Raw genomic sequence first — 26665 nt, 5'->3', positions numbered from 1 at the left:
GACTCCGGGTTAGAATAGGTCTTCAGCAACCCATGCTTGTTGAAAGAGGCGACTAACGGGATCGGGTGGTCAGGGTCCCTGTCATGGTTAGTACATGGCATCGTATTCCATTTTCGTCGATGCCATCATGTACAGTTCTTCGTCATATCGCTGGAATGAGTGAGAAAGTTGTGGGAATCGAACCCGGGTCTTCGGCGTGACGAGAGAACGCTTTAACCACATGGCTACCCACCGCCCCTCATATTGCTGGAACATTGCTGAAAACAATCAACCCATTATACCTTTTACGAGAACATTGAAACGATATGGTTCCGACTGGTCACCTTATTCTCAGTATTTCATAGTTATGGTTGGTTGAGGTGTTGCAGGGGGCGGTGGGTGCCTTGTGGTCAAAGAGTTCGCTCGTCATTCGAAGGCCCGGGTTTGATTCCCCACATGAGCACAATGTGTGAAGCCCATTTCTGGTCTCCCCTGTTGTGATATTGCTGGAATATTGCTAAAAGCGGCGTAAAACCAAACTCACTCACTCAGGTGTTGCCGGCATGCCAAGACTATCTGACATCTAACCTCTTGAGGAATTTAAGCTGAAGGCGCCCACCACTGTAGATGGTTGTTAGGTTGAACGGTATCGAGACTTGACGAAACCGGTTTTCTAAATGCAACGTACTTGTTTATCAGATCGTTGAGCAACTTAACTACAATATCGAATGAAAATCCACGACAGGGGCTAGATGTTCCAAACTGCCAGCCCCGACTGAGAAGCGTGACCTTGTGATGCGCTCGGGTTGTCGAGCGTGAAGCCGAATCTGGGCAACCGAACCAGGAACTAAATCGCGTCATTTCTCTCAATATGTATGTGTGTATCACATGCAGACGTATATACACCACATGACTAGCGATTGTATGTCGATAAAGACGTAACATAAATACATATACGATTCATTATGCAGGCACATTCAGATATTTCAATGATACGTCCATGTCGGTAAAGCCCATCTATGGCTTGGACAGATTGTGGAAGCTACAAAATGAAAGGGGTTAGCGCTATGACTAGTAGACCCGGTGAAAGATGATATCGGCGTACTCACACTTCCTGATGGAGCAGCTTCAGTCTTAAGACAGTGGAGATGCCGACGGTTGTGACACAGTTTCAGGCGTAAAAAGCAGACATAAATCACGCTTATCTTACGGTACGAGACGGGTGGAGACTTTGTACCTGTAGTATTGGTGGTAGACGTACACACCAGTTGGAGAGTCCATGGTCGATATACGGATGTAAACGATTTGAAAACGCAGATTTATGAAATGACTGATATTGAGGGGAAACCGGCTCATGTGAGCAGTTACACAGACGACAGGTCAGGCTGAGTTGTGAATGAAGCTCGTCTTGGTTCTCACAATGCCGAAGAAGACTCCCCAGGTTGTTCCCCCTGAAACTGTCGCCAAGCCGAACCTGCAGTGGGAAGTTGGAGCGTATTCCTTGGAGGACATTCTACAGAAGTACCCGCTCCCTCGTGTTGTACAGTGTGCCTATACACTTAATGATGACATATCCACGGAGCAATCAAACTTTGATTTTCTTCAGCCTCTGTTGTTGTACCAGAAGCGGGTGTGTAACAAGGTGACAGCAACCAGTCTTAATACTGATCCTCAAACTGGGAACACTGTAGAGGTTGGGGATCCTCTACTCATACCTGAAGACTACAAAGGTAGGCGACGTACGTGAGTGAGTGAGTGTACTAGTGAGTGGATGGGTGAGTGAAAAGATGAGTGAGTGAGTGTTCTAGTGAGTGGATGGGTGAGTGAAAAGATGAGTGAGTGAGTGTACCAGTCAGTGGATGGGTGAGTGAAAAGATGAGTGACTGAGAGTACTAGTGAGTGGATGGGTGAGTGAAAAGATGAGTGAGTGAGTGTACTAGTGAGTGGATGGGTGAGTGAAAAGATGAGTGAGTGAGTGTACCAGTCAGTGGATGGGTGAGTGAAAAGATGCGTGAGTGAGAGTACTAGTGAGTGGATGGGTGAGTGAAAAGATGAGTGAGTGAGTGTACTAGTGAGTGGATGGGTGAGTGAAAAGATGAGTGAGTGAGTGTACCAGTCAGTGGATGGGTGAGTGAAAAGATGCGTGAGTGAGAGTACTAGTGAGTGGATGGGTGAGTGAAAAGATGAGTGAGTGAGTGTACTAGTGAGTGGATGGGTGAGTGAAAAGATGAGTGAGTGAGTGTACTAGTGAGTGGATGGGTGAGTGAAAAGATGAGTGCGTGAGTGTACTAGTGAGTGGATGGGGGAGTGAAAAGATGAGTGAGTGAGTGTACTAGTGAGTGGATGGGTGAGTGAAAAGATGCGTGAGTGAGAGTACTAGTGAGTGGATGGGGGAGTGAAAAGATGAGGAGAGTGTACTAGATGAGTGGATGGGGGAGTGAAAAGATGCGTGAGTGAGTGAGTGAGTGGATGGGTGAGTGAAAAGATGAGTGAGTGAGTGTACTAGTGAGTGGATGGGTGAGTGAAAAGATGAGTGAGTGAGTGTACTAGTGAGTGGATGGGTGAGTGAAAAGATGAGTGAGTGAGTGTACTAGTGAGTGGATGGGTGAGTGAAAAGATGAGTGAGTGAGTGTACTAGTGAGTGGATGGGGAGTGAAAAGATCCGTGAGTGAGTGTACTAGTGAGTGGACGGAGGAGTGAAAAGATGCGTGAGTGAGAGTACTAGGGAGTGGATGGGGGAGTGAAAAGATGAGTGAGTGAGTGAAAAGGTGAGTGAGTGAGTGAGCGTACTAGTGAGTGGATGGGTGAGTGAAAAGATGAGTGAGTGAGTGAAAAGATGAGTTAGTGAATGGTGAGTGAGTAAAAATATGAGTGAGTGAATGATGAGTGAGTGAGTGTGCTGAAAGCTTACCACAGTCACACAGGAGAGCCGAAGATTCTAAGACGACGAATGTGTCCGTTAGCGATAACAAGATCGACAATTTTAACGTTAAATTCACTGTTACTCAAGAATATTACATATGAGAGAGAAGGGACCATTATCACAGCCTGTCAGATATATCACGTAAAGAAAAAATGCCTGGTTCTCACTTATTATATAAGGAATCGAACCCAGACCCGGGCTGTGACGAGCGAACGCTTTATCCACTAGGCTACACATCCGAACTATATACTAACAATACGACATGTTCAAGTCAGACTGTGTTACGTATAGTTTAACTTACAGTTTATAGTTTAGAATTAGGGAGTTAGTTTGTGGATCATCTAAGCACGACGGTAGATACAAGAAATGGACTTCACATATGGGCTTGTAATATTTCAGTAGTCGAACACTTTTCGTCGCTCTCATCACTAGGTTACCCAATGACCTCCAACGTTTAGGTGACCTCAATACATGTTAACCACAATCGTTTACTTCGCAGATCTTGAACATCACCCGCCATGTCATGATATATGTGTTTCATATCGATGGAGTTCTTGAGTCATGCCATGAATGATTAAATGTAGTAATTTGAAACAAGCGATCGTTTTTTAACTTCTTCTGATTAGTATTAATTTTGTACTTTAAATGTTTAAAAGTATTTCAATAGACCGTAAATTGGCCATAAGGGTAAACGTATATGGATGGCATACATGCATACATATACACAAAATATACATGTATATACATTTCCTTCCTGTTTTGGGCGAACATGATTTTATTCAACAGTTTTGGTTTCCTTGAACAATATCACACGCTCCCATCGTTATCAAGATCTGTGGATTGTGAAATCAATGTCAAACGCGACATTAGCGCCCCTTGGAGATCCGGGTTAGAATTGGTCACACGCAATCTATGCCGTTCGTAAGAGGCGTCTGAATGGATTTGGTAACCAGTTACGGTGACGTCACTGACTGCACGTGCGACTCGCAAAATAGAATATATCACTTGATTGTCTGGCCCAGGCAGGTTTCTGAAGAATTTTTGAGTTATTACGTACTCACTCACATGTTAACATTCTTCTTGGGTATTCAAGGTAGATATATAGTTTGCTGACCCTTGCTTTTAAACTATCTTGATTTTAAATTTAAGATATTGTTTTACGTGGCCCAAAGTTACAGTAAGGAAGCCGTATTACTATTTCACATTTTTCCTATATACGTGAGCCCTGTATTTGAATAGTAAACAAGACTCGTGGAGATCCATGTTTGAATTGGTCTACTGCAACCCATGCTTGTCGTAAAGGCGACTAACGAGATCGGGTGTCCAGGCTCGCTGACTTGGTTGACACGTGTCATCGTAACCAATTGCGTAGATCGATGCTCATGATGTTGATCACTTGCGTGTCTTGTACAGACTCAATTATTTACATACCGCCGCCGTATTGGTGAGTGAGTGAGTTAAAATGTAACATCACCTCGGTAATATTTCAGCCATATAGTGACGAGAAAAGATTTACAAATACAATAAATATAAGTTGTTAAATAATCAGTCATCGAAGGACGCCATATTGGTGAATGTTACCGACACGTAATAGTAAACAAGCTTTCTAAAGAAGGCTAGACTGGGCAGCTTCCTCTATGACGGTATACTATTCGTTTTAACTATCGTATTCAGGTGCATGTATACGTTAGCAGCTGACGGTAATATTGTTTAGTGTTCACCTGGAGCTGTGAAATCTGGAATAATGCTGTGTGTGCCTTGAAAAGCTGGGCCTCATATACAGACCAATAAAATATCATAAAACCTTTATATTTGAGTCACGATCCCACAATGTTATATCGATAGTGTACTGCTCACAGCATAGCTGTTTGGTTGAATGAACTACAAACATGCCTGCTTTGTGGAATACACGAGGCACTGATTGTGTTGTTGACATTAAGGGCAAGTGTTATTTACGGTTACAATCGCTATCGACCGTTAAATACGTCATAATACATTTGCCCTTTTTTCAAAGGAGACTCAACATTATTTCATACACGCTTTGTCCAAACCGGATTTGCGTGACCGGCATTGCAGTCCGGTTACATTTCACAGCAGTCAATATTGCAAATCCGATTCTGGCAAGATTTACGTCTCTTGGTCTCCAGAATATGCAACTGTAATTTGACAAAATACCGTATTCAATTTTGGATCTTACATTTGGTCCGGTATTAACAGAATTCGGTTTATGCAGGTCCCACTGTATATAATGTTAATCGATGAGTAGATGAATGGGTTTTCACACTGAACCTAAAGGCCGATCGTCAAGCAGGGTGCAGAAAGTAGCACATTTTAACATTTTGTTGTGACTCGTTCTGGGAATAGAAACATTCACTTTCCATCTCTGGGCAGACACTCCATCTACAAGACCACATGACACGATGCGGCGTGTTTTAAAACACATATACTCCAAAGCAGGCTATAGAGGTTAAGTTGTTATATGTAAGTAGGCAGAGTTTTCAAATAGATTTACGAAAACGCCTTCCTGTTGAATAATACAATGAACACTGAAGACTGTTCTCGAACATGTTGATATAAGAGGCGCCGGTGAGTCATAATCTACGTCGCTATGAAAGGGAAACAATCTTGACCTCGACGCTTAATCCCATATCATTTATCACACTCTGTCGATGTTGAATGCAATATGTCGAAGATATTATAAATCATTTATACGTCTTTACAATCGCTTATCTGTTTTCTCAAGTTAAAAAGTGAAATATATTTGAAATTGAGTCCAACTTGAGGTAATAATGTTCATACAATAAATGTCCATACAACCTTGAATGTATACAATTTTGTACAGGAAATTTACTGTGCCACCTAAGAGAGGCTACCTGTAGACTTAACACCTCAGTTTAATTTTGGACTGAAAGCAGACATTCAAACAAATTACGTTTAGGGACCGGGGGGAGTGTGCGTGTGTGTAGGGGGTTGGGGGGTGGGAAGAGAAGGCAAAATGACCAACCCGCATATACGATAAGTGGTGTTAGCGGAGACGTTGAGAGATTATGCATGTGGGTTTAGTTCAGCAATATCACGGCGGGCGAAACCAGGAATGGGCTTCACACATTGAACCCTTGTGGAGAATCGAACCCGGGTCTTCGGCGTGACGAGCGACCACTTCAACTACTAGGCTACCCCCACCGCCCATATACGTTTGCCTGTATGACCAATTTACGGTGTATTAAAATACACGTGAACATGTGCAAAAATAAAACTAACCAGATAAAGTTTAAATTACTACATTTTATCATTCATTGCATGACTCAAGAACTCCATCGATATGAAACATCTCTGTATAGAGAATTGCGGCCCCCGCGATAACTCGGCCACCCTTGTCCTTCACACACACGCACGCACACACGCACTCACACACGCACTCTCTCTCTCTCTCTCTCTCTCTCTCTCTCTCTCTCTCTCTCTCACACACACACACACACACACACACACACACACACGTGAAGTTAAGGAAACACGAACCCTATTACCAAACGGTGACGCTGACCATAGCGCAAATGCCTCTATTTTACATCGCCATTCTTTACTTAGATTCATAGTATTACATACGAAGCATCGTAAGCTAACCTAAATTTGGCGTCCCAGAGTCATATGAAGCTTGCAAGTTTTACTATCCATGCGCCACTATTATGACGTAACACATTAAATTACCAAGCAACATCTTTCTCTTACACCTTACAAGATAGGACATCCAAAGGCATCGAATGCAAGTCCGTATCGTGTATCGAGAGAGAGAGAGAGAGAGAGAGAGAGAGAGAGAGAGAGAGAGAGAGAGAGAGAGAGGGGAAAGACGAGATACAAAGAGTGAGAGAAACAGAGAGTGACAGAGTGACATACACACAGAGAGAGAGAGGGAGAGAGATACAGAGAGTGATAGATACAGAGAGTGACAGATACAGAGAGTGACAGATACACAGAGAGAGAGGGAAAGAAGAGATACAGAGAGTGTGAGAGAGATATAGATATATAGATATATATACACAGAGAGAGAGAGAGATACACAGAGAGTGCGAGAGAGGGTGAGATACAGAGAGAGAGGGGGAGAGAGAGTTGGCTGTCGATGTAAACGTTCAATACAAGTTCACATGTTTACAACTAATGTTGAAATGAGGTGTCCAGGAATGGGTTCATCGGGTCTAACTCCACGGTATTTAACGGTTCAGTGTAACTTCTCCAAACTTTCACAACGTAAATCAAACAAGCGTACAGTTGAAGGTTCAGTCAGCAATATGTATGACAGCGGTTCGTAAATACTCGAGTCAAGACCCAACAAACCAGTGGTTGACTTCACGAGCATCGATCTCCGCAACTGAGATACGATGACGCTCATGTACCAAGTTCCCCAACCTGACCACCCGATCCCGTTAGTCACCTGTTAAGACAACCTTTGACATCGGTTACTGATCTGCAGAGTAGGTATTACGGTAACCCTGATGTGAATGTTGGCGTTGTTTACCCACTTAAACCTGTGCACCCTATTTCAACAGAGAACACACGATAGTTTATTAAGATGTCGATACCTTATGGGGGTTCTACTGGTTGTGACCGCCTCCGTGGTGTAGTGGTTAGAGCGTCCGCCCGGAGAGCGGAAGGTCGCGGGTTCGATCCCCGATTGCGTCATACCAAAAGACGTTAAAAGATGGTACTTTTTGGTCCCTGCGTGACGCTCGGCATTAATGGGTACATCAAGGACTGGTCGGCTCGGAGTCAGTATAATGTGTCTGAGTGGGGTATTCATGCTTCACTGCGGCATGGTATCTCAGTGGGCTAGCACTATAAAACAAGCTTAAGTCTGGGCTAGTACAAGCAGCCGCACATACACATACACACGCATGCACGTCGTCATATGAGCGAAATATTCTTAAGCACGACGTTAAACCCAATTTCACCTCACCTCACCTCACCTCACCTCACCTCACCTCACCTCACCTCTACTGGTTGTACCTGAAGGTCACTGTCATAACGGTACAGAAAGACAGCATTACGTTATATCCCCTTTGAGCTGAACAGGTTATTATGTGAACGCTATAACGGTCATATGTCACGCAAAGATCGTTATACACAGTGACTCAGTATGGAAGAATATGGAGTGCCATAGTGACATTGACAGGCATTCTATAATGCTTTTTTGACGGTTTGTGAGTGACTTCGGAATGTTCAGGCCATTTATCAATAATGTAAGGCAACATAAATATTTTTAAATGGAATTACCGCAATTTTGTATGGTATGGTTAATGTTTAAATGTCTGCACACGAAAATGTCAACCCGAATGGGTGCCACGTTCTTAGTAACTAATTAAGATTTTTGTAAACACAAAACCCGAAAGTTTAGAGATATGTCAGGGTGGGGTGTGGAGGAGAATTATGTCAGGAGGGGTGGGGGATAGATTAAGATATTTACTTACTTTTTATGGCGTGTTTAACATACGACACAAGAGATGTGCTCACACATTATATATATATAATGTATATGTGATATAAATATATACTGCAAGAAACAATCAAGGCGACACAGCTTTGAATACACACACTTCCTTGTACATTTTCTCCTTGAATGTATAGTTTTGATAACGACATTTCACTTGCCTTCACAGGATGGTTTGCAGTTAAACTGACGTCTTTTGAGAAGCCTATTCCCCACTATCGGAAGGTGGCGAACCTTGCTTCTTCGGATTGTGATATGTTTCTGATTGGCGGAGAACACGAAGTACAAGCAGTGCAGATACAGAGAACTGATGGTTCCCCACAACCAAGAGTCCTCTACCCCGGCGATGTACTCCGAATGGGCCACTTGTACGTGGCCACAAGCAAAGTGAAAAAATCCATATTTTCAAAATCGGTTACACTTGAAAAGAAATTTGTGTTATGTTTAGACCAGGCAGACCGAGAAGTGATGCTGCCCTTAGATGCAGCGGGTGTTTTCTACATCGTGAAGTACAAGAACACACACAAACAGTCTATAATGCAGATTAAAGATATCATAGACACCCAGCCATTACCCTGTAAGGTGAAGTTGGTGTATGGACGAGTACCACTGACCCCATGCATATTTACCGGAGTTTTGAACTTAAACGAATTTCATCTTGACACCTCAGCCATCGTTTCTTCAGTGTTCAACCTGAGGAATATACTGCTTGAAATTCCAACCAGCATTCCTCTGATGTTCAGAGTAGCCAAGCCTGACAGTTCGCTTATAAACAGCAGAGGCTATACAAACGCGTTTGGCCTGTGTCAAGAAAATGCAGAAAGATATATGAGGAATATTAAAGTAGCTCAGAGTTTACCCACGGAAGAGAACAGAAACCAATCTACACCTCCTGTTTGTCGAAATAAACAAATCGGTGAAACGTCTGCAGTGCCAAAATCTGATGCTGTTATTGTTGATTCTAAAGGAAGCGAAACCACACACAAATGTTCTCCACCCACAGAGGTCAAGCCTCTTTCAAAAGTCCTTCCGAAACCACAGAAGCCTACTGGAAGTATGCCTGACATTCTAGCAAGTCATAACGTGACACCCGCTGTTCTACCTAGAACACCACTAAACCCGACAACACCTCACCCTGCTAAGTTGCGGCAACATGAAGAACGGAACCTAGACGCAGCAGTTGGATTTAGTCCCGCACCTAAATTAGTAGTTCGTTCCACACCAGCACCCAGGAAACCTGCTCCCCCTCCTCCCTCCAACAAACCGAAACCAGCGACCTATGAGTCTGTGTGGATTGAACCAAAGTCTACTACACCACCTTCTACTCCACCATTTACTTCACCGTCTACTCCACCAAAGTGCGGTTCTGGTTATGTTCATCCAAAACGACCTCAAAAGGTTCAAACAAGGAAGACAATAAGAATAAGTACAACCAATGGCTATCTGACTGTCCCAGTGTATTTGGATAACGATGATTCCGATTCTGACGAGGTCATGAACCTAGCAGACAAAATTAACTTGTGGCAGCGTGAAAACAAATCCGACCAGAGTACTTCCAGTGCGGGCCAACTAGACACTTGTGTTGATGGACTTAAAGCAGGAAGGGCGGGAAGTTTTACATACTCTGAAACAGGTGGCCCGGCTAACAGAGGTGAAGCAGCAACGATACCACCAAGAGCAGAGCATGTGATGGTGTATGAAAACATACAAAGTCTCCGGAAACTTAAATTGGGTAGCAGTGGCAGTGATGAAGAAGCTCTGGCTTCACCTTCCAAATATTCAGAGCATTTGGTCGATGGTATCAAGATAGAACTCGAGAATCCTGATAGGCCGGAAATAGGTACTGATGAGGATCGATCCATCAATAAATGGAAGAAGAATCAGATTCCTGTCCCTCCCCTCAAACCAAAGAAACAAAAGGATGTATCTTATTCTAGGGAAGTGCATCAGGTAAAAACAGAGGATGTGATTTACGAATCACCTGATGAAAGGAAACATGTTTCTTGTTCACGGCCTTCTAAATTTAGAATTCACCAAAGAAATGACGTTTACGAACCCGTTGAGCAAATGTGGCAGAAGAAGGGAGAAACGGGTTTCCAACCTTTGAGGTCCAGCACAGATGATGTGGTGTATGAAAGTCCTGATGATATTTTTTTGGAGCCGGCGGATAGTCCATCACCGACCGTCGTGACAGAGGATGTTATGTATGAAGCTCCTGATAATATAAGGCAAGGGAAGTGTATTTCTCTGTGTGCAGACTCGGGAATCAGCATAATGGACGAAGGGGCAGATAAGGATTCCACCGCTGTTGCAATGTCTGCGACAGAAGTGCATGACAAGTTGAAGCAGGCAGGTGGCGTCAAGCAAAAAAACACTGGCTCTCCTGTTAGGCAATAACATAGACGGTCGTGAACTGTCTGCTATGGGTGAAGATGGCTTGCAGCTGAGATTTCCTTCCATTTCAAACATTGAAAAGAGAATGATCAATTTATTTATGCAAAATTGTAAAACTGGGGTGTTTAAATTGTGACACCATTCTTTGGCGTGCTGACTTACACAGAATTACGTATACAGTGTGTGTGAGTTAGGGTACAGCCCTGCCTTAGACAGTATTCAGCTTAATATTGGAGGAAACCCAAAATGATGCACGTCACGTCACGTTTAACACTATGTTGAAGAGCAAGAACACGGGTATACTGCTGAGAAATATAGAGAGTGATATAATCGGGGTGGACCAGGATTCGAACACACTTTTACAAGTTTCTGGCTCGCCAAGGGGATACAACTCTGCACAGCAAACAGCTTGAATATCCTGGTATACAACGTTGTTTTATGGTCGCTAGGAATTAACAAACAACGAAATGTTATTCTATAGTGGTGTGTTTGAAACCCGTGTCCTAGTTGTGTACCTTAAGTATGCAGTATTTACATCCTAGTCTTTCAATCTCCTATTCATCAAATCTCCATTTCACAAGTACATGCATAACTCTCATATAATTTCCCAACCGTACACTTTCTTTTACTGACTTTTTACTCAGCGGTGCGGTAGCCAGTCAAGCCGAAGACCCGGGTTCGATTCCCTACATGGGCACAATATGTGAAGCCCACTTCTGGAGTCCCCCAGTCGGGATATTGCTGAAATATTGCTAAAAGTGGCGTAAAACCATATTCGCTAGCTCACTCTTTTACTCGGCAGTATATCTGAGTCACGATCACTCATTCACTCACATCTAACATTTTAACAGTGGATAAAACAGAAACCCTTTCCATATTGATAAGAAATATCCGCCAAAAGCAGAGTGGATTATATCATAGCGAATGTATCATGAGCAGGTGTTCTGAATCACTGTTCGCAAAACCCCTAAAGATTCAGAACTTGTGTACATTTGCTGGCTTCTATTTGTTTCTGAATAAAATGGCGAAAATGATATCCAGTACCTTTTCCTTATTAATATATTCCTTCTGTGTGTATTTATGTCATACTGTAGTCCAATAAATCACGTTTTTATAGAAAACAGATGTTAAAGTACTGTCGGAAATGCTAGAAAAATGCTTTTTGACTTATATTTAAAATTCAGAGGTATTACAGTTACTTAAATAACAAATATCACTTTAAGAAACATCTACCTAATGTAGTCAGAGGGAATAAATTTTGAGACATGCCCTAAAATGTGTTTTTACTGATGAAAATACCAAAACTTAGAAAAATAAGGGGTAGTGGGACGTTATTTGATACAAACGTTAACTGCCTGTGTTACGGCATCAGAATGCACGGTATCGACAGGTGAAATTGACACCTGAGAACACGCTCGGGCGAGGGGTCATCTCAATAGATGTTTTCTTCAAAATGTTGAATATGTGTATGTATAGTATACGTATTGGTTATGTAAGGGATCATTTGTGTATGTGTGTTTGTTTTGATATAAACATACGAATTACTGTACATTGGAAAGAATCCTATCACTTGTGTTATCTTATCGATTGATTGTAGAAATGTGCAACGTTTTAATAGATGTTTTGCATGTCATCAGTATATTTCATTGCAAAAATATGGATGTAGTTCGGTCAGTTTAATCTAGTTGTGAACACTGGCCAAAGATTTAACGAAGTCTCTGGTGTAGCTTCTTTTGAATATATATATTATTCTTCTTCTAAAGTTTGTAGACCGCCCGTCTAAGTACTCCCTTGTCAAAGTTGTCAAGGATGGTTGTACGTCCCGGGTTTGCCTTTGAGACGGTCCCTGTCTTGTCTGATTTGTTTACAATGTTGTAAACTTGTTGGTAAGACATACCAACAGCTCTACAAGTTCTGTAATAAACCCTTTCTAAACTAATGAAAGGTTTACCTCTGTCTTTTTCAAGTAACAAAAAAACTATAAACCTTTGCAACAATCAACTGCAAATAGTTGGCCATAGTGGACGCTGTGATAAAGATGTGCATGCATGACGGGAAACTTATTTATTAAGACTTAACATTTATATTAATATTTCTCCAATAAAGAATCGATAATTAAGTAAAGTAACACAAACGTTCAACATTTATTTGTTTAAGAAAGAAGTTAATTCATATTTTTACACCACCTGTATTATTAGCATAAATTTAAAGACTATTTCAGATTTCTATTGTTGAACTCTGAAAAAATCTTAAGTTGTTGTTTTGGTACCAAATTCTCTCCTGTAAACTGCCCTTTAAATGCATGGGAATGTTAAATCGATTGAAATAAAAAATTAGGTACACTATAGGCGAGTTGATATATTGACAACATAGTACATTTATCACCTTTATAAAGATATATTGGCAAAAAAGCATTTTTCTAGCATATCCGACAGTACTTTTTTTTTATAGTTTTTTAGTTGCAGTACTTGTTAAGTAATCAGCTTCAGGAACATCCTCCTGGCAAGCCTTCTGTCCAGCACACATTATTGTAAGGAGTCCAATGTCCATAGATGATGGGATACGTCATAGTTCGAACACAAAACAAACATCAAGGTCTGTGTATAAGCCTGTGTAACTATTGTTGGTGGTATGTGGTGGTGATTAATTCAGTAGCTGAGACAATTGTTATCGTAATTCATAATGTAAATTCATTTCAGTCATGCCATGCCTTCAATAATTTTTTGTTTACATTTGTTTACATATGGTAATAATGCCCATACTTTTTACTATACTATTGATTTAAAAAACATTGAATTATTGGGTCTGTTGTTTTTTGTTATTATACGCATAAATATGTGTGTAGATGAAAAAGGGTAACAAAGAAAGACAAGGGCTGTTGTGTAACTGGAGAACATCCATGGAAAATATTCCAGTTGCATCAATGTAAATCATTTACTTCTGACTGTTAACAATATTCCAGTTGCAGTCAAATTCCAGTTGTATGCAAATGATTGCTTGTTAACAATATTTTTGCTGTAGTTAATGTTAAACCATGATAACATGTAAATGATTGACTGTTGACTCTTAAGATTCCAGCTGCTTCAATGTAAATTATTTACATCTGACTGTTAACAATATTCCAGCTGCAGTCAATGTAAAACATTTTTTACATCTGACTGTTAACAATATTCCAGCTGCAGTCAATGTAAATCATTTACTTCTGACTGTTTACAATATTCCAGATGCAGTCAATGTGAATCAATTACTTCTGACTGTTAACAATATTCCAGCTGCAGTCAATGTAAATCATTTACTTCTGACTGTTAACAATATTCCAGTTGCTTCAATGTAAATCATTACTGTTAATGTAAATCTTTTACTTCTGACTGTTAACAATATTCCAGCTGCAGTCAATGTAAATCATTTACTTCTGACTGTTAACAATATTCCAGCTGCAGTCAATGTAAATCATTTACTTCTGACTGTTCACAATATTCCAGCTGCAGTCAATGTAAATCTTTTACTTCTGACTGTTAACAATATTCCAGCTGCAGTCAATGTAAATCATTTACTTCTGACTGTTAACAATATTCCAACTGCAGTCAATGTAAATCATTTACTTCTGACTGTTAACAATATTCCAGATGCAGTCAATGTAAATCATTTACTTCTGACTGTTAACAATATTCCAGCTGCAGTCAATGTAAATCATTTACTTCTGACTGTTAACAATATTCCAGCTGCAGTCAATGTAAATCATTTACTTCTAACTGTTAACAATATTCCAGCTGCAGTCAATGTAAATCATTTACTTCTGACTGTTAACAATATTCCAGCTGCAGTCAATGTAAATCATTTACTTCTGACTGTTAACAATATTCCAGATGCAGTCAATGTAAATCATTTACTTCTGACTGTTAACAATATTTCAGCTGCAGTCAATGTAAATTATTTAGTTCTGACTGTTAACAATATTCCAGCTGTAGTCAATGTAAATCATTTACTTCTGACTGTTAACAATATTCCAGCTGCAGTCAATGTAAATCATTTACTTCTGACTGTTAACAATATTCCAGCTGCAGTCAATGTAAATCATTTACTTCTGACTGTTAACAATATTCCAGCTGCAGTCAATGTAAATCATTTACTTCTGACTGTTAACAATATTCCAGCTGCAGTCAATGTAAATCATTTACTTCTGACTGTTAACAATATTTCAGCTGCAGTCAATGTAAATTATTTACTTATGACTGTTAACAATATTCCAGCTGCAGTCACTGTAAATTATTTACTTATGACTGTTAACAATATTCCAGCTGCAGTCAATGTAAATGACAACATGTAAACGACGACTATTGGCAGTAGAGAAATCTGTGACGAGGTAGCACGAGGAAGGACACATCATCTTTCACTTGCCCTTAATGACAAATAATGAACTTCTGGGGATCTATTCTAACAAACCTTCAACGGAGATCGAGCCTTACATGATGTAAGTCCCCTCCAAACTGCACCACCACGTATCCTGTCTATATAAGAGTGAGTGAGTGAGTTTAGTTTCACGCCGCTTTTAGCAATATTCCAGCAATATCACGGCGGGGGACACCAGAAAAGCGCTTCACACATTGTGCCCATCTGGGGAATCGAACCCGGGTCTTCAGCCTGAGGAGCGAACGCCTTAACCACTAGGCTACCCCACCGCGCCGTCTGTATAAGACGTAAGCCATGTGTACAGTTCCGACTATATCATAAGCATGTGTTTATGAACCACTGTGAAAAAATTGTGATACCAGGTGCTGGCGAAAAACAAAAATAGAGCGTGTCCTGCCCCACCGTTGGTACCTGTCACATATACCTATAAAACAAGTGTTCAGTCAGTCCTTTACTTTTAAGGAGACCGCCTCCGTGGTGTAGTGGTTAGAGCGTCCACCCGAAGAGCGGAAGGTCGCGGGTTCGATCCAAGGCCGCCTCATACCAAAAGACGTTAACATATGGTACTTGTTGGTCCCTGCAAGGGTTCAACAAGGACTGGTCGGCTCCGAGCCAGTATATATACTGTGTCGGAGTGGGGTATTCATGCTTAACTGCGGCATGGTAACTTAGTGAGCTGGCACTATAAACGTAGCTGAAGTCTGGGCTATTACAAGCAGCCACACATACACACGCATGCACGTCGTCATGTGAGCGAAATATTCTTAAGTGCGACGTTAAACCCCATTTCACCTCACCTCACCATTACTTTTAAGGGGTCCTACTCTTCTCGATTGATTTTATAGTAAAGGTATTTATGTTGAAAGACTGTGTAGCAGCTTTAGGAACATTGTTACCAAAATACATGGCGTATCCCTGATTAAAGATGACAGACAAGTAAGTATGACCAGCACACGACAGAGCTCTAAGACGTGTACACATTCGTCCTCAGATCATACATCAGATTGGGTCCAATATGAGCTCGCCCTGGCTGCAAAATTCCTGATTGTGCATTTTAACAAAACTCGTTCACGCAAATGGTTGGTGATGTCATTTTGTTTCATGTCCATATTTGAGATAGATATCAAGAAAGATTTCAGTTATGACAAAATAATGAAAACAGAAAATGTGCCATCACACCTTCTTTGGTGAGGCACTTCAGTGGAGGGCGGCTGCAAGAAGAATAGTTTGTACAGCCTGGTAACTGCCTGTATGCACTCCATCAAGAGTGAACGTCACACATTGTACCCATATGATGTTCATCTAAATAATTATATTAAAGCCCGGAATGCCTACACATCTCTACTTAGAAATAAAAAGAAACATATTATGAACTTGTGAGCAATAAAATTTCAACATGTCTCCATGACAGTAAATCATTTTGGTCTACATTAAAAGGGTCTACATTATATCAGAGGATGTCACTGCCGAAGACGTCAATGTTAACGATGAAACCGACTCTGAAAATTGTGATGATATGACACGCTCCATTTTAGACTCTCCTATAACACAAGAGGAAATTTTAACCGCCATTGAAGGACTGAAGTGTGGCAAATCCTCAGGTACTGATTTATTAATTCCTGAATTTTTCAAATATACAACAGACATTCTGGTACCATATCTTACAGTGCTTTTCAATGTCCTGTTTGAACATGCTTACTTTCAATAATCATGGTCGGAGGCTGTCATTGTTCCTTTATATAAGAAAGGTGATATACACTCTCCATCTAACTATAGAGGTATTTCTCTTCTTAGTGTATTTAGCAAGCTTTATGTGTCTATACTAAACAGGAGGTAAACGTATTGGTGTGAAGCATATGGTAAAATTGCAGAGTCACAGGCTGGTTTCCGTCATGATTACTCCACCATTGATAATATCTTTACCCTCCAGTCTATTATCCAGAGGTACCTTAGTAAGCAAAAGGTTAAACTTTATTGTGTGTTCGTGGAGTTTGCTAAGGCATTCGACAGTGTAAGCCGTTTGAAATTATGGTCAGTTTTGAAATCTAGAGGTGTTTCCCCCAAAATGGTTAACTCTATACAGTCCATCTATTCATCCGTTAAGGCTAGCGTAAAATTTAATAATGTGTTGTCAGGATTTTTCCCTTGTTCACGTGGTGTTCGTCAGGGCTGTGTCCTTAGCCCTCTGTTGTTTTCGATTTTTATCAACGAGTTGGCTGTTGAGGTAGAACGAAGTTCAGGTCCAGGTATTCAATTACATCCTGATGTTATTCAAATATTTATTCTTCTTTTTGCGGATGACATCGCACTTATATCTGATACTATTGGAGGGCTACAGAAGCGAATCGATGTTTTAGAAAAGTCTTGTATAGAATACGGTCTTGAGGTCAATTTGGATAAGACAAAAGTTGTCGTTTTTCAGAAAGGTGGTATTTTATCAAAAAGAGAAAGTTGGTTTTATAATGGAAGGAAGTTGGAAGCGGTAACCTCATATAAGTATCTAGGTATAACATTCACAAGGGGCTTGTCTTGGTCTAGTCATTGTTCTAATGCAGCTTTGCAAGGTAAAAAGGCTTTATTTGGTGTTCTTAAAAATATAAGTAAGCTTGGTAATATATCTCATGAATTATACTTTAAGATATTTGATATGAAAATAGCTCCTGTTCTGCTGTATGGTGCCGAGGTCTGGGGATTCTGTCAGAATGATTATTTCGAATTTGTGCATACATTGGCCTGCAAACGGTTTTTAGGCGTTAAGATCTCTACAACTAATAATATAGCTCGTGGTGAATGTGGGCGGTATCCCCTATATATCCCAGCATATAAAAGGGTAATAAAGTATTGGTTAAAATTATTGAGTATGTCTGATTCTCGTCATCCCAAAAATGTTATTATATGATGTTAATGTCTTTAGATCATAATAAAGTTAATTGGGCGTCGAAGTGTCGAGATCTGCTGTACAGTTTGGGTTTTGGTTTTGTTTGGGAACAGCAATCGGTTATTTCTCCTACCTCGTTTTTATCTGAATTTGTGAGTCGACTTAAATGTATTCATGAACAGAATTGGTATAGTTCACTTCAAAATGGCAGCAAATCTATGTTTTATTCTTACTTCAAAATATCATTGTCCAGGGAATTGTATTTAAATGTGATTAACATTAAAAAGTTTAGAGTAGCACTCGCTCAGTTTAGATGTTTTTCACATCAGTTACGTATAGAAACTGGAAGGTATTATAATATAGATAGAAATGATAGATTATGTTTACAGTGCGATGAAGGTTATACTGAGGATGAATACCATCTTCTCCTCGTGTGTTCCAACAGCTCCGCTTGAACCATTTAACTAAAACCTATTGTATCAACCCAAGTAAAGCCAAATTCAAACACCTCATGTCATCATCAGATTGTAAACTTACAAATAACTTAGTTAGCTTTATCTATCATGCAATGTATCTAAGATGTTAAAAATTATCAATCTATACTGTACACACCATGTTTTGCCATGTAAATGTAACCTATGTAGTTATGGGCCGATGGCCTACACTTCTGTAATAAAGAATTGAATACCCATATGGTGAATCGAACCCGGTCTTCAGCGTGACGAGCTGAAGCTTCAGCCATTAAGCTACTCCACCGCCTCACTTCATCAAGAGTGAGTGAGTGAGTTTAGTGTTACGCAGCACTCAGCAATATTCCAGCTATATGGCGGCGGTCTGTAAATATCGAGTCGGGACCAGACAATCCAGTGATGAACAGCATGAGCATCGATCTACACAGTTGGGATACAATGACATGTGTCAACTAAGTCAGCGAGCTTGACCACCAGATCCCGTTAGTCGCCTCAAGCATGGATTACTGAAGATCAATTCTAACCCGGATCTTCACGGGTCACTTCATCAAGAAGGCAATGGATGCAACCAATGGGTGTCTATTGATATTTGAGTTGAATTGATGAAGAAACAACACGATACAAACGTCATTTGAGCCAATAGCACGAAATATATGTATACATCCATAGCTGAATGAAACGAAAATACATTACGTTTGGCGTCTGCATAAAAATATAGAAAATATCTCAAATACCTTTCTTTACACGAAATATACTTTTCAGCCATAAATCCGGATAAGAAAATATACCCCTGACATTACAACATCAGGAGTTGCCCAAAAGTCAGTGTGTTCCAGTGAGTGATTTGCTTCCTGACAACGTTTCCTTTTAGTTACAATGTCACACATATTTGGCAATATTTGGGCCTACATTACATATATTGGGGCATATGAACTCACTTTAGCTTCCTATTGATGCAATAAACGACTTATTATCCCTTACGACTTGCCTGAAATCGATAATTGAAACTTCGAGGTGAACAACCTCCAAACAGAGAACACTTGCAACATATCGAATGTGACCAATTGCTCCGTACATCGAAAACTGTCGCACACGGTATTGTCGTTGTTTGCTGAACTGGTTTCAATCATAAGTTGTGCGTAGGATATTCGTAAATAGCGCTCCAAGAGACATGTTTTTGGGGGAATGAATTAAATGGTAGCTTCCCTGAGAGCTGATAGTTAGTATTATTGACAGAAATGCAGTATTTAGTTTTAGAGAAGTGTGGTGTGATATAGTGCCTATAATGTTAGTGTAATCTGTCTATAATTCTGTTCTTCGCTTATCTTTCGTAGCTCGTTACTAACAGAGCAGGTAAAAATATATATTGATAGACAAAAGTTTAGTGCAACCACATTGGTGAAACCCACGAGGACAATATTGTGCTGACAGCAGTGTTTGCCGGGACGATTTATAATCACACGTAACCATAAGATCCACCCAACCAGGAACAAGGCAGTTTGTTTATTCTTCAAAACAAATAGACCACATATGCAATACTGCACGAGACGCAATGAACCTTATACAGATACATCCTTAGAGCATCATTGACTACTTTAGAAAAATACTGATGTTGCACACACAAACATTTTCTACATTACTTTTAGATTGAGGTTATATAAGGAAGCACTTTCTATTATAAAACCGCAAGTTTATTTGCCCTGTGTGTGAAAGTGCAAACAAGGAAGTGGAATATTTTTTAATAACATGATGTAACTTAGCAACAGAAGACTAATGTTCTTCTGGGAGCTTCTCTCGCAGCGGACAGCAGGTCTCGCATAATGTTCCCAAAGCCTTCTTTGAATATCCGTCCTCAGGAAATTGTCGCCAGACCGAACCTGCAATGGGAGGATGGGATATATTCCTTGGAGGACATTCTACAGAAGTACCCCCTTCCCCGTGTGGTACAGTGTGCCTATACACTTAATGATGACATATCCAGAGAGAATTTTGATTTCCTTCAGCCGCTATTGTTGTACCGGAAACATGTGTGTAACAAGGTGACAGCAACCAGTCTCAACACTGATCCTCAAACTGGGAACACTCATGAGGTCGGGGACCCTCTACTCATACCTGAAGACTACAAAGGTAGGTAACAATAGGTTGGAATGATTGAATGGACAATAGATACAAGACCTTGAATAAGCTTGAGAGGCACTGAACTTAGCAATACAGATGATTGTATGCCAATTTGGTTTTCGATTGACATTTACTTTAATGATTTATCATAATATCTTGTAAGTTAACATCATCCTTTATTTGTGTTGGTAATCTCTCCGTTGTGTGTTTCCTTTCCTAGGTACTCATACAGTAACTGTTGATATCTTCATCATATGTCCCATGTCGTTAAAAACGTTCACTGAGATATGACATCTTTCAGATTACCCTTGTTTTGGTCCAGTATATTTCACTTTTGTCATTGTCAAAATAACTAAAAACTTTATAAAGAGTCTAAAAAGACATTACATTTGTGACAGTGACGGACATAAAATCACTTCTACCTCCAATGATGCGGATCCTGATTTCATGTAAAGATGTCTATAAAAAGTTCGACCAGCTTTACATACAGGAACAACTAACCCTTTGGTAACAATTTAGATGCTTTAGTTATCTTTCCAGGCTGGTTTGCACTGACCCTTAAGCCACACGTCGAGCCAATTCCTCACTACTGCCAGGTCAGGACACTGGCCTCTTCTGACTGTGACACGATTCTGATTGGTGGCGAACATGATGTCAAAGCATTGCAGGTATACAGAGAAGGTGATCTTCCACAACCAAGAGTTCTCTACCCTGGCGACGTCCTCAAAGTTGGTAACGTACATGTTACAACAACTAAAGTTAAAAAGAAAATATTCATGAAATCGGTTTCTAAAGAAGAGAAGTTCCTTCGCTGCACGGATTATGCTGACAGGGAGATCCTGCTTCCCTTTGATGCCACAGGAGTTTTCTATCCTCTAAAGCAGAAGAGCGGAAAAACGGAAATTCCTATAATGCCTGTCAAGGATATCATAGCTGATATCAAACTCCCTTGTATAGTCAAGTTAGTATACGGACGTTTTCCTGTTACCCCTTGTATATTTACAGGGGTGATGAAGTTGGAAGAGTGTCACAAAGAGCCATCAGTCATTGTGTCATCTGTTTTCAATCTGAAGAACATACTTCTGGAGATCCCAGTTACAATTCCTTTGATGTTCAGAGTGGCTAAGAACGACAGATTACTTGTAGGCAGTGGCGGCTATAAGAATGCGTTAAGGCAGTGCCGAGAGGACATGGAGACCTACATGAGGAACATCAAAGTATCTCAGGGCGAAACTGCTCAAACCCCCAAACAAACCCAAACCACCTTTCCCTAAAGTTCCAATTTCTGATCACTCGAAGACCACTACTGATTCCATACCTCCTGAAGTGCCTAGAACTCCCAAACCTGCATGTGTAAGGACATATCGTAGGCAATCAGAAACATCTGAGTCATTGCCTTCAGTTGATCTGTTTTCCACGGGGAGATCCTCATCTTCATCTGATCGTGCCTCTTCCAGACGTGATGGTGATTACATACCAGTGTGGATTGGACCACAGACGCCTACTTCGTCAGCATCTGAACATTCTGGGAACTCTCATCCTCAGATTACTAAACAAAACTCGATAACCATAAGCACGAGAAACGGATACATGACCGTGCCGATGCATCCCTGTGACCCTGAAGTCACGGGCAGAGAGCAGGTTATCAATCTTGTGGACAAGATCAACTTATGGCAGCGTATGAACGCACTGGACCAGAATGGTTTCAATCCTGATTCCGAGGATAGTGCCAGTATACATGGAAGGAAAGACAGCTTCACCTACTCAGAAACAGGGGAACTAAAGGACTGGGGCGACACCATGAGCCATCGGGAAACAACAACGGGAATTATGCATCAAAACATCCAAATTATGAGGTAACTCAGACAGTGAAAGGAGAGGGGTATCAGACTGGTTAAAGTTTTCAAAACAATGGCTGATGACCATTTCTAGTGTTCCTCGGCATGACGTCACAGGAATATTTGTAAAGGCTGCTTAAAACCATATTCTCTCATCCGGAGTGTTAAAGAAGACATTTCCGCACCTCTCTCTTTCGAACAATGATTTTGAAGTTAGGCAGTTGCATTCAGAATATCAAAGATCCATCAACAATAACAAAATGGTAACACGCATAAATGATGACCCACATCTAACTAAATTGACACGATTATATAAGAATATATTGCATCAGATATATTCCCTTGTAATGAAGACAGAACTGCAGAACTGAACATACACTTATAGTTACTTAATTCAAACAGTTTATGGAGATTTTTTCTATATGTTGAATATGGAGAGGAGTAAGTTGGTGTGTTGAGGGTGACAACACTTGACATCTTTCAGATTAGGCCACTTTTGTTATTGCCAAAATGAAAAATAAACTATATAAAAGTCTAATGGCATAAAATGTGTGCCAGAGACGGATATAAAATCACATCTACAATAAAGTGGAGATTTCCTGAAAATATACCTTTTAAAAAGTTCAGCTTCACATACGGAACATTGGATCCTTGAAACGCTAAACCAATCGTAAACCTCCTTAAGTGGCAAGATATTGCAGAAGATGTCAAGTAGCAATTGTATGCTGATCTTTTCAGGACTTTTGTAGTGACTTTTAAGCCTTTAGTGTTATCTATATGTTGAATAATCAATGATAAGGAGTAAGTTAGTGCCCTGAGGATAACACCACTTGGAGAAGTCCAACTGCGATCAGGGGATCCTGGCTCACAGTAGTAACTCTGCCCAGTGAATACAGGCGCTCTTGACCGCTTAACGTCCGGGTGAAGACAGGGGAATACATGTAGTTCTATACCCTAAATATTTTTGTAAAGAATAAGGGTATTCTAGTACCTGTTTGTAATCACATTTCCTGATCTCTTCTGCCATTCTGAAATGACATTTTTGTGTATTTAATCATTATTTGGTTACGACTTTCCTCATCTATTGATCTTCATATATGTTGGATTTGTTGGTTGTATCGGCATTGGAAGATATTGACAAATAATATTTATATCCCGATTCCTTTGAAATGACTTTACCCGATATAAATATTGCCAAGCACGAACAAACAATAACCTTCATGTTTAGTGCGTCATGTCTATTTTCTGTTCTTGGAAATGCCCAAGACATTAGAACACTGCTTTGTTGATTTGTCAGACCGGTGTTTTTATATACTAAGAAAAAGTAGCTTCATCTTTTACAGTGACATTTCTGGTGTCCCGCGCCGTGATATTGCTGGAATATTGCTAAAAGCGGCGTAAAACTAAACTCAGTCTGTCAGTCATTTACAGTGATGTAAATATCATGTTATTTACACTATCGACATAAACTTCGATCGTTCGTCAGCATAATGGTTTATCATAACACTTTCACTGACAAACCTTTGACTTGTCAGCAGGAGCGACATCGACTCGGTCTAAACTATGGGTGGTATAACGACTCGGTGAACAATGTCGATATAGGGTATAACCAACATTTACAATAACACAGTCGAGGCAATAGTGGTGCATTGAAGACACCGGGAGTGAACCGACGATTTGTCCAAAGTCCCGGTTGGTTCTGGTCCTGTAGTCGGCGTCGGTCCTTCTCATCCCAGTCATGTTCTGTTGCGGCGAAATCTTGAGAAACAACCAGCAATATTATAATCTTTAAAAAATGTAGGGGAACCTGAACTTCCATTTGGGATAGGACGTATAAGAGTTAACAGACTTTTCAAAGACAGACATCTTATCAACGCACCACTATTTCTCTTTATCATCACCCCTAAACACAACGCATGGAACGCATTCTTGTTTAGGGTGCCATTCTTGATTTTGACGGTTTTCAATCACTGTAGACCATTGAAAATGAAAATAGTACGCATGCAAAATTCACGTCATACATTAATCATCATTCAAGAGCGATTATTGTTTAAATAATCTTAATCTGGTGACAAGGAAGTGCAAGAGGTGATATACTCTCAAAACATTAATTATTAGTATATCATCATTGATTCACTCCGATAAATCTCCCATTTTTTCAGTCGTAAATTAAAAATGAGCCCCTAGTTTTTTAAGAATATATGATGACCCTAAAGTTCCCTTGCAACATCTGGAGGGCACATGGGGCTTCGCATGATGCGTAAAACTTTATCTCTAACGATGTCGTCCCTGTACAATGCCACATTTTACAAAAATAGGATTTTACCTATTCTTCATGATGTCCACTCAAACCATTACACGGTCCATCATGTAAATGACGTTGAACAACGTAACCGTTGCTGTTATTGTTCCATTCGGTATGGCTTCCGTAGATGCACCAACCGAAAATGGTTGTGTAGTTAACGCACGGTCACGCCGTGGTATGTCATTGGCTATTGCCATGTTGTACATACCAACTTCACAGATATGTTATTTCCTTTATTTTAAATGGTAATGTTTGGCAATTTGTTTTTTAGCCATCTCTAAGCGTAGAGGATATTTTCAGCAATATGAAGCATTGCGTAAGCCTCATTTGCGAATAAACAAACGCCATAAGTCGCCATTGAGTCAAATTAGCATAAACCAAGTGATCTATAGCTAAAATAAGATCCTGTATATCATTCTGTTAGAGTCAGTTAGTTATGCTCTACTTGAAATAGAAACAAACCTAGTTACACTGTCGGTCATGGATTTGTTTGTGCGTAACACAAGTATAATGTATTCCGATGATATTGATGTTTATGTTTACGCTGCTAAATGTCATCTAAAACCGAACGCGTTAGCGTGAGGTTTTAAATAAAACATTCAGCAGCGTTCAACCAACTATAATCACTTCCAAAATGTAAACACAATAGGATTATCTCCATTCTACAATGGCATATGCAGCATGAATAAAACGCGATTTAAATATGCACTCATTACCCTTGCGTAGTGTTTTGACACTGCGCGCAGTGAACAGGATCTCATAAGTGGTTACTGAAAAACTTTCACTTCTAATTTTTTAGTAACAGCCAATCAAAAACGAACATACTTAAATATCATGGTAGAATTTGCGCTTTCCGACATATCGCGTATTTCTCACAGGTTTAAATTCCACAACATGGCTTAAATACTACTAATGTGAACCTACTCACTCTTGTGCCCTAATACCAATGTGGTGGGTTTAACTGTAAATTGTGTCTAATCATTATTATACACTCTTCAGACAGTGACAGGGCAATCTATAGGAAATCCTATATTCACCATACTGTTCGTGAACATTTCCTGTTTTTCACTGATTCAACCGTCAACCGATTACGATTGGCTGTTGCCTTGTTCCAATTGAAGAGGGTATGCGTAAATAGGTTCTTCCTTGTTAGTCTTACATGCACGGTGACGAAACAATACACCGAAACGGATAAACGGACATATCTCGAATTATCCTGTGCTGAGGGTTCGTGCATTGACGAGACACTCGAGTAGGTTCACATGGCCTCCCACTGAATTTAGGAGAGATACTATCTATAGATATAACGGACATCTGACCTCTTTGTCAACATCCTTGTTACTTATAATTTTACTAACATAAACCTCTAGGGTAACGTTGCAATTGAAGATATATACTAGCCACATAAAGAAACTGTGCATTGTCAAAAAATATTATCCCAGTTGATAAGTACGATAACAATGTCAAAGGTACATATATGGTCATGAGATCATAACAAGTAGGGAGAATTTCATTTGAAAAGTCTATCACAATGACGTCACGAGTCCACAAGCGGGACAGGGGTCAAACGACCATGTCACAAGCTCAATAACGGGTATGACGTTGCAGAAAAGGAATTGCCACAGGTCGAAGAATCTGATCCCTGCAGCCCACACCAGTTAAGTTGCCCTGAACAATCACCAAGGTGTTCTTTGGCGTGCTGTTATTCCACCCCAAATCATCACGGAATCACCACCAAAGCGATTCCTCTCCAAGACACAGGCCTGTGCATAACGTTCTCCCACGCGTCTATAGGCACGTTGACGTCCATCACTATGGGAAATGTTAAACCTGGACTCATCTGTATAAACAACATTTCTCCACCAAAA

General features: G+C 40.3%; 2 protein-coding genes across 2 annotated transcripts; both read left to right on the top strand.

The window, feature by feature from the left end:
• Positions 1–852: 852 nt before the first annotated feature.
• LOC124257546 lies at positions 853–11814 on the top strand. Its single transcript, XM_046691643.1, has 2 exons — positions 853–1709; positions 8554–11814. The coding sequence occupies exons 1-2, from the start codon at positions 1376–1378 to the stop codon at positions 10779–10781; spliced, it is 2562 nt and encodes an 853-aa protein (XP_046547599.1). The 5' UTR covers positions 853–1375; the 3' UTR covers positions 10782–11814.
• An 8498-nt stretch (positions 11815–20312) lies between these two features.
• LOC124257559 lies at positions 20313–23767 on the top strand. Its single transcript, XM_046691658.1, has 2 exons — positions 20313–20663; positions 21195–23767. The coding sequence occupies exons 1-2, from the start codon at positions 20357–20359 to the stop codon at positions 21926–21928; spliced, it is 1041 nt and encodes a 346-aa protein (XP_046547614.1). The 5' UTR covers positions 20313–20356; the 3' UTR covers positions 21929–23767.
• The last annotated feature ends 2898 nt before the right edge of the window (positions 23768–26665 follow it).

Source organism: Haliotis rubra, unplaced genomic scaffold (genome assembly GCF_003918875.1).
Source record: "Haliotis rubra isolate DU_JTF1 unplaced genomic scaffold, ASM391887v1 Scf666, whole genome shotgun sequence".
NCBI classification, from domain to species: Eukaryota; Metazoa; Mollusca; class Gastropoda; order Lepetellida; family Haliotidae; genus Haliotis; species Haliotis rubra.
The sequence above is the reverse complement of the archived record's forward strand: the minus strand, read 5'-3'. Positions and strand labels throughout refer to the sequence as shown.

Coding starts and splice junctions, on each gene's coding strand:
- LOC124257559 (XM_046691658.1), top strand. CDS start 20,357: ATGTTCCCAAAGCCTTCTTTGAATATCCGTCCTCAGGAAATTGTCGCC. Junction 20,664..21,194: donor CATACCTGAAGACTACAAAG/GTAGGTAACAAT, acceptor TTATCTTTCCAG/GCTGGTTTGCACTGACCCTT.
- LOC124257546 (XM_046691643.1), top strand. CDS start 1,376: ATGAAGCTCGTCTTGGTTCTCACAATGCCGAAGAAGACTCCCCAGGTT. Junction 1,710..8,553: donor CATACCTGAAGACTACAAAG/GTAGGCGACGTA, acceptor TTGCCTTCACAG/GATGGTTTGCAGTTAAACTG.